General features: G+C 41.9%; 1 protein-coding gene across 1 annotated transcript in view; it reads left to right on the forward strand.

Moving 5' to 3' along the window:
* ASAH1 (N-acylsphingosine amidohydrolase (acid ceramidase) 1) overlaps positions 1–9,646 on the forward strand; it is a 31,353-nt gene continuing 21,707 nt past the window's right edge. Inside the window, exon 1 of the mRNA XM_010858361.1 lies at positions 1–185. Coding sequence (XP_010856663.1) covers positions 108–185 — 78 coding nt within the window. The 5' untranslated portion in view covers positions 1–107. The remainder of the gene's footprint in view (positions 186–9,646) is intronic.

Raw genomic sequence — 9,646 nt, forward strand, 5'->3', positions numbered from 1 at the left:
CCGGCTGTCAGGTCACGTGGCAGCGTGGGCGTGGCCTGCTCGGCGCTCAGGTGGTGCCTCGTGCGGCCTCCTCAGGAGTCCTTTGCAGCTTGTTGGTGGCTGGAAGCATGTTAGGCTGGAGTCGTCTAACCTTCATCTTGCTGAGCGGGATCGTCACCTGCTTGGTGGCGCAGCAGGTGCCACCGGTGGGTGAGCTGGAGCCGAGGAGGCTGAGAGGGGCGCGCCGGAGCGTGGTGGGGGGCGGGGGGGGGGGGGGGGGACGCGCAGGTGCGGGGCAGGCGGGGCTTGATCGACCCCTGGCAGCATCTTTACAGGCATCCGTGTTTCTCTAAGCATGTAAGAGGCGTGGGTGCAGAGCTGGCTGGCGAGCCTCACCCCTGGTCGACTCGGTACAAGCTGGAGCAAAGAAACTTTGAGGGGAAATCATCTCTGCAGACTGGCGGTTGTGTTTGCACACCCTCACATTTGACTGAATGCACTTTTTCCACGCGCCTATAAAACTACTGGAGGAAGAGTTCCAGTTGATCTGTGTACCTAATTAAGTTACAAGTTGCTTGAGGACTGGCTTTCTCTGCCTTGTGACGAGGTGCTGAAGGAGAGGTTGTAACTGAGGATCTGAAGGGCCCTGGGAAAGGACGAGGCATCCCGGGTTAGGGCGATGGGAGTAGTCCAGGCCAACCCGAGTCAAGTGACCACCAGACCTGTGGCTCTTTACCCCTCAGGGAAGTAGCAGGAACACAGACTTGATAACTGAAAGAGCAAATGTGGGACCAGTTTCATTCTTTGCAAGGGAGGAAGTAGTCGCCGAGTGAGACAGTGACTAACCAGAGGTCACACTGTTGTTTCTGGGTTCATGACAACTCAAGCCTCTGGACACCGAGTCTGGTGCTGTTGCACAATTCTCTTCTCAAAAAACCGTAAGACTGCATTTTTCTTTGTCGACTGATCAGATAAATAGGAACTTGGGTGCATGTGACTTAAGATTGACTAGATAAGGCTGCTCTTGACGGCTTAAGTAGGATATTGATATTGCAAGCAAGGTGTGCATTCGCCTCCTTTATTCTTTTATTTCTCTACGGAGAAATGCTTTAAGAATAAAATCGTGGTGACGTAGTAGTCAGCCATTCAAAAGTGACGCGAGATAAAGCAAGTAAAAGCAGAAAACAAAATGGTATGCACAGTGATTTCTGTAAGAGAAAAATACACAGTGGGCATGGGTTGGAAGGATATAAGGAAAAATAAAATTAGTCTGCTTTAATGTGGGTAGGGAATTAATTTGCTGTAAAATGGCGGGGATTATGAGAATTTTAAAAGAATCTTATACTTTGATACTGTCAATGCTTTCAGCCAAAGACCCCAGGAAACACGCCTATAGTTGAAAAACCTTGTTTTTATTGTTCCGCGGTGAATAAGAATGCTCGTCATGGGCAACTCTGGGGCCTCTCAGAAAAAAGGCGTTAGGAGAAACCTGGTTTATAATTTGGATTTAGTGTGTTTCAGGGTCAGGTCTAAGAAATCAGGGCTTTGCTGTAGATCAGATGCTTTTAGAAAGGGAGGCAACTCTATGATTGAGTGAAGAACGTCATTTGTTTAGCAGTAGAAGAGGGTCTTTCGTGTTTTGTGAGTTGCAAGGTACCCTTGTTTTTTTTGTTTGAACTTAGAGTCGCGAAGTGGGCTTGCTTTGTATGATTTTATCGTGCCTCAGATTAACCTTCGCTGAGGTAGGTATTGTGAGGTCGATTATGTCTAACAGGAGAACAGAAATGGCCTGGCTGTTGAGTGTCAAATCAGCAAGTGCTAATACTGAGAGGTCTAGGTGTGGACCTCAGAACACTCTCAAATGTCAGCAAATGCTTTTTATTTCCTTTCTCAGTTCTTAAGCAAAATTACTTTTAAAAAAAAAGGTATTTTTAGAGCAAGAAAATAAATAACCCCTCCGTGAATCTGGGCTTCCCAGGTGGCTCACTAGTAAAGAATTCACCTGCCAATGCAGGAGATGTGGATTTGATCTCTGGGTTGGGAAGATCCCCTGGAGAAGGAAATGGCAACCCACTCCAGTGTTCTTGCCTGTGTGACTGAGCAACTTCACTTTCACCTTTCACTTTCATGCATTGGAGAAGGAAATGGCAACCCACTCCAGTGTTCTTGCCTGGAGAATCCCAGGGACGGGGGAGCCTGGTGGCTGCCGTCTTTGGGGTCACACAGAGTCTACTGTGTGACTTAGAAGCAGCAGCAGCCAGTATTCTTGCCTGGAAAATCCCATGGACAGAGGAGCCTGGCAGGCTACAGTCGGTGGGGTGTTACAAAGAGTTGGACATGTTTGAGTATGCGCACATGCTCCATGAACTTAGTAGTTTTTATCTCAAACAGTGGTTATCAAAGTCTAGTCCAGTCTCTGGTGTCAGTTTGGGAAGCTGCTTTCACAAATCTTTAATGAAATGAGAAAAAATAGGCCATAAACTTATTAAATTAGAATGTTAGCTTTTATTCTGATTGCAGGTGTTCAATTTTTGTTAAAATGTTCTTTCTTTTATGTGTGTGAATTTTTTTTGTTTGTTTTAATATTTTCACTTTGGAGAAAAAATTGGGACTCCCCTGTGCTGGGCCCCTCTCAGTTTCTTAACTGATCTGGAAAATCTGGGAGCCACTGGCTGAGAAGATTTGGGGAACTTCAGTGACTCATCTTTTGACAGAAATAAGCAGGTTTTCATTTTGAATCATTCTATGATAAACTGTTGCCACATAATTACAAAACATATCTCAGAGCTGCTTTTGATAAATATGGTAGTGGAAACTACAAGCCAAAACAGAAATCATTTGATTTGGAACATCTGTGGATTTTGTTCTGTTTTCTGAGGCTTTTCAGAATATGGTGTATTTTAAGCTCTTCTTGAGTTATTCTTTGATTCTATTAAGAGATAATGGTAGAGGAAAACATAAGCAGAATGCTGTATGACATAAATCACAGCGAGATCGTCTATGACCCACCTCCTAGAATAATGGAAATAAAAACAAAAATAAACAAGTGGGACCTAATTAAAATTAAAAGCTTTTGCACAGCAAAGGAAACTATAAACAAGGTGAAAAGACAACCCTCAGAATGGAGAAAATAGTAGCAAATGAAACAACTGACAAAGGATTAACTTCCATAATATACAAGCAGCTTATGCATCTCAATAACAGAAAAACAAACAACCCAATCCAAAGGTGGGCAAAAGACCTAAACAGACATGTCTCCAAAGAAGACATACAGATGGCTAATAAACACATGAAAAGATGCTCAGCATCACTAATTAATTATGGTCCAACTGTCACATCCATACATGACTACTAGAAAAACCATTAGAGAAATGCAAATCAAAATTCACTCATTATTAGAGAAATACAAATCAAAACTACAGTGAAATATCACTTCACAACAGTCAGAATGGCCATCATAAAAAATTCTGCAAATGATTAATGCTGGAGAGGGTATGGAGAAAAGGGAACTGTCTTACACTGTTGGTGGGAATGGAAATTGATACAGCCACCATGGAAGACAGTATGGAGATTCCTTTAAAAACTAGAAATAAAACTACCATATGATGCAACAATCCCAGTACCAGGCTTATAGCCTGAGAAAACCATAATAGAAAAAGACACATGTACCCAAGTGTTCATTGCAGCACTGTTTACAATAGCTAGGACGTGGAAGCAACCTAGATGTCCATTGACAGATGAATGGATAAAGAAGCTGCAGTGCATATATACAGTGAAATATTACTCAGCCATAAAAAGAAGCACACTTGAGTTAGTGCTAATGAGGTGGGTTAACCTAGAACCTGTTATACAGAGTGAAGGAAGTAAGAGAGAGAAAAACAAATATCATATGTTAACACATGTATAAGGATTCTGGAAAGACGGTATTATGAGCCTATTTGCAGGGCAGTGGTGGAGATGCTGACATAGAGAACAGACTTACAGACATGGCAGGTGTGAATAAAAAGGAGAGGGTGGGACGAATGGAGAGAGTAGCATGGAAACATACACACTAACATACATAAAATAACCAGTGAGAATTTGCTGTATGACTCAGGGAACTCAAACCTGAGCTCTGTGACAACCTAGAGGGGTGGGACAGGGTGGGAGATGGGAGGGAAGCTCAAGAAGGAGGGGACATATGTATGCCTATGGCTGATCCATGTAGCTATATGGCAGAAACCAGAATATTGCAATTATCCTTCAATTAAAAATAAAGAAAAAAAAGGAATACAGTCACAGAAAGTTTTAAAAAAAAGATGATGGTGACAAGCTATCCCATCTGTGGGTATTTATCCAAAGAAAATGAAAACACTAATTCAAAAAGATATCTGCATTCCCATGTTCGTTGAAGTATTATTTACAATAGCCAAGATACAGGAACAACCTAAGTGCCCATTAATGGATGAATGGATAAAAATATCTCACACACACACACACACACACACATTTGTGCACACACACATGCAGTGGAATACTACTTAGCCATAAAAAGATGAAATCTTGCCATGCGTGATAATGTGTATAAATCTTGAAAGTATTATGCTGAATGAAATAAATCAGACAGAGGACAGATACCATATGATTAATTCACATATGGAATATAAAAACAAAATAAATGAACAAACCAAACAAAGACAAGCACGTAGATGCAGAGAACAGAGTAGTGGTTACCAGAGGGGAAAAAGGGCAGAGGGAAGGAGAATTGGATAAAGGGGATCAACCCAATGGTGATGGATGGAAACAAAGTTTTGTGATATATACAGAAGTTGGGGCTTCCCTGGTGGCTCAGTGGTAAAGAATCTGCCTGCCAGTGCCAGAGACTTGAGTTTGATCCCTGGGTCGGGAAGATCTCCTGGAAAAGGAAATGGCAACCCACTCCAGGATTCTTGCCTGGGAAATTCCATGGACATAGGAGCCTGGTGGGCTCCAGTCCCCAAGGTCACAAAGAGTCAGACACGACTTAATGACTCAACAACAGCAAGATTCAGAAGTAGATATATAATGTTATACACTGGTAACTTACATAATTTTATGGACCAATATTATCTTAATGAAAAATTTTATAACATTTTAAAAGAGATACTGGTGACAGAAATGGTGCAAGAAAAGTCTAGAAGGGGAGATGGAGATGACATCATCAGTGCTTTGTAGATCTTACTAAGGATTTTGGAATTTATCCTAAAAAGCACAGGAAGCTGTTGACTGGTTTTAAACAAGATGTGATAAATTTCTCACTTTTGAAAGATCAGTTTTGATTGGAAGGGAGTAAGTAGGGTAGCTACGAGGACACTACAGGAGAAAACTAAGTGACTTGCAGGAAGGTTGTGCCAGTGGAAAAAGAAAGAAGTGGATGGTTCCAGAGAAGATTCGGAGGTAGAATGAGCAGAAGGAAGGGTCGGATGGGGTGAGAGACAGGCACCTTTCCAGTGCTCAGCTGGGTGAACGATGGCATCGCTAGCTGGGAACAGGGGAAGGGAAGAATGAAGATCATTTTCACTCTGGTTACGTCTAATTTCAGATGACACTGAACTTTCCAGCAGGCACTTGGGAGCTCAGGAGAGGGTATTGGGAGTCGTAGGCATATTGTTTGAAACCCACTGAAGCAGGTGAACATTGAGCAGATAGGAGAGAAGAAAAGAAGAGGCCCAGGGACAGGTATATGTCAGGTAGAGAAGAACAGGCTAAGCGAGAGCAGTGGCCAGAACTGAAGAGCAAGTGTTAGGGGAGATCGGGGAGAGAGCAGGACAGACCACCTGTGTTGAAGGCCAGGAGGATGTCTAGCGTCTGTTGCGCTTGGCGCTGAGAGGTCGTTGGTCACCTTGGCCGGAGCAGTGTTGGGAGCCGAAAATAGATTGCGGTAGCCTATGGAGTAATCAGAAGGGAAGGAATCAGATTGTGCCTGTATGCTAAGTCGCCTCAGTTGGTCCAATCTGCGGCCCCATGGACTGTAGCCCATCAGGTTCCTCTCCATGGGATTCCCCAGGCAGGGATACTGGAGTGTGCGTTGCCATGCCCTCCTCCAGGGGATCTTCCCGACCCAGGGATTGAACCCCTTGTCTCATGTCTCCTGCGTTGGGAGATGGGTTCTCAGTAATAAATCTAAGCAGATTCCTAAAACTGTGTGAAAATTAACCACACTGGCTCCGTAGTGAATTGCTGAATCGAGCTTGCTTTTATGCATCAGCTTCTGAAGTGAGTAACAAATATTGTGAATGTTAGCCACTGTATCAGCTGTTAGCATTGATTTGCAGAGTCTCCCCAAATCACATAAACCCCCTCTGGTGCTGCCAGCTTTATTGTACTGCATTTGCCTTTACCCCAGTACTTTAAAGGGAGAAATACACAGGTTTGCTTAGTCAACAGATACTACACACCTACTCTGTGCCAGATTGTGTTCCGGACGCTGGAGGTCTCTGCCCTTATGAAGAGGTTGTTCATATTCTGTCTAAATATCCACAGATTAATAAGGTACCATCTCATCAAAGGTCAGAAAACAAGTGAAAAATTTTGCATGCTCATTTGAGTTTGAAGAAACAGTCCTTTTCTTGTTCAAGAATGTCTTGAATGTGTCTGCACTGTCATACATGCTGCGAAGTCGCTTCAGTCGTGTCCAACTCTGTGCGACCCCATAGACGGCAGCCCACCAGGCTGCGCCATCCCTGGGATTCTCCAGGCAAGAACACTGGAGTGGGTTGCCATTTCCTTCTCCAGTGCATGAAAGTGAAAAGTGAAAGTGAAATCGCTCGGTCATGCCCGACTCTTAGCAACCCCATGGACTATATAGCCTACCAGGCTTCTCCGTCCATGGGATTTTCCAGGCAAGAGTACTGGAGTGGGGTGCCATTGCCTTCTCCGACTGTCATACATGGAGAACATCTTAAGAGACAGTTCTTATTTAGAAACTAGTTGGTGAATTAAAGAATTGAATTGAAATTGCCTTGCTGTAATTGTTCAGCTTCTTTTCCTAAGGTAAGAACTCTGGTGTGCACTATATACTTTCTTTCATTGCCTTTTTCTGATTATGTGAATAAGACAAGCACTTGAGGGCTTTGTGGACTCTTTAGTACAGTCTTAGAAGCACGCATTTCATTGAGGTTCTCATCTGGAAGGGCTCATATTTTAGGGAGCTGGACAAGGTGTCATTTCTTTTAGGCATGGGGCAGCCGGGTTACTGATGGAAGAATTTTCAGTTTATATGTGATTTTCCTAAATATAGTTATGTAAGTAGCTCTATGGTTAGTTTTTTGGTTTTTTTTTTTTTTTAAGTGAGTGGGGAGGATATCACGACTGAGGAATTTCAAAGAGTCTCAAGTTCTTATCAAATAACCAGAATAATTAGGGAATTTGCTGACCCAGGAAGTATTTACAAAACATTTTACAGACATTTTCACCACTTTCTTTGGCTTTAGGAAGCAGAAATGAGAGAGCACACAGATGAGAGAGATTGAGGTTTTAAATTGGTTGTGTTTTTTAACCCTTTGACAAAGTAACACAGTATACCACGCAGACTACCTAATATCACTCCTTGTCATCTAGTTACACTCTGTACCTATCATCTGTTTAAGTTTTTGCCTACCTTAATAAAGTTGTCTGTTACTAAAATCTTGTATAGTTAAATTTGGAGATAGTAAGAATCTGTAAATAACAAATGCGCTCACTGTAATTTTGTTTCAAGTCTACACGTAGATTTTGAAGCCGTCTTTCCTTGTAGAAGTTTCCCTTGACAGTGAGAATGTAACTGTCTTCATTCTACCCCAAATCTAATTTTTTTTGTTTAAAATGACTGTTGTTAGTGGGTATTATGCTTAGTGAAATAAGTCAGAGAGAGAAATACCATAGATTATTGCTTATATGAAGAATCTAAAAAATAAATGAATATAGCAAAACAGAAACAGGCTCACAGATACAGAGAGCAAACTAGTGGTTGCCAGTGGAGAGAAAGAAAGAGGTGGGCCAATTGGAGGTAGGAGATTAAGAGATACAGAGTACTATATGTAAAGTAAATAACCTACAAGGACGTTGTGTCCAGTTCAAGGAATAAAGTGAATATTTTATAATAACTTTAAATGGAATATGATCGATAAAAATTTGAATCATTATGCTGTATACCTGAAACTGATATAATAATGTAAAATCAACTCCACTTCAATAAAAAGAATTAAAAATTTAAAAATGACTTTGGTGACAGCACTTGATGTCTACCTGAAATAACCCTGATCTGGTGGGTGTTATCTTTAAAAATTACAATCACATTTACCCTTTACTCTTAATAGCCAAATTCCATGCAGATTTCATGTCTGTATATTTCAATGTTTATTTATTGCTACCAGGGTTATCGTGGTTCACTGGCTTATCAGCCTCCTGAATGTGTGATGAGTGGGTTACTTACTCTCTTATCTCTGGGGTAGGTTGAACTCTTTCATAATATTTGACAGAGAACCATTGCCTTCTCATTTATTGGCTTTGGAACCCAGGTCATACAGATATAATTACTAGGAAAGATGAGCCTCCTTACATTTCATTTACTCACTGAGTTGAAAAATCCCTGAAGGAATTACAGATTGTTCCCTATTAGGAAATAAATTGAGGCTTTATTCTTATTCTGTGGGAAGCTAGGAGAGTAAACAGGGAAGCCTGGGCTGGGACTGCCAGTGGGACTCCCGTTAGTCCCTGACCAAGCTGGGCTTTACATCCAGTGCATGACCCTAAAGTTGCTGAAAACTTGAAATGTAGCAAAAGGGCCATAAATTTGCTTTCTGCATTTTTTACTCACCTGAAGGTCTGATATTTAAGTAAGTTAGGATGAGGTAAGAGTTGCATTTCTAAAGTTAATACCTGCCCTTCTTTTTAAGTGATGTGTTTGGAAAACTTGTAGTTTGAGTTCTTAAGTAGAGTGCTGCTTTTCGGTGTCCAGTTTCAAGGACACTTAACATTTCACTAAACAAAGATTTAGAGTACCCTGCCCTCCACTGCAGTCACCACTGTTTTTAAATAATTTTAGATAATGACAGTTAAAAATACTTAAAATCATGTCAGGGAATCAGTCTCTGAAAGTCCTCCACATGATATAGATGAAATCTTGCAGGTTTTTGATTTGATATTTTAAAATGTGTATCAGAGTATACATAGTTAAAGGAAATCGAATAATACAGAGAGCTTTATGATGAAAAGCCGCCATCTCTAGCTCTTTCCTTCTGCCCCATCCCTCTTCTCTGGAAGCAAACTCTTTTTGTTGTGTTGCGTTTTCTGTTTTTTTTGAAATGTAATTGATTTACAGTATTATGTTTTTAGGTGTACAGCAAAGTGATTGAGTTATCAGATCAGATCAGTTGCTCAGTCGTGTCCGACTCTTTGCAACCCCATGAATCGCAGCACGCCAGGCCTCCCTGTCCATCACCAACTCCCGGAGTTCACTCAGACTCAACGTCCATCGAGTCAGTGATGCCATCCAGCCGTCTCATCCTCTGTCATCCCCTTCTCCTCCTGCCCCTAATCCCTCCCAGCATCACAGTCTTTTCCAGTGAGTCAACTCTTCGCATGAGGTGGCCAAAGTACTGGAGTTTCAGCTTTAGCATCATTCCTTCCAAAGAAATCCCAGGGCTGATCTCCTTCAGAATGGACCTGT

Source organism: Bison bison, unplaced genomic scaffold (genome assembly GCF_000754665.1).
Source record: "Bison bison bison isolate TAMUID 2011002044 unplaced genomic scaffold, Bison_UMD1.0 scf7180017864386, whole genome shotgun sequence".
NCBI classification, from domain to species: domain Eukaryota; kingdom Metazoa; phylum Chordata; class Mammalia; order Artiodactyla; family Bovidae; genus Bison; species Bison bison.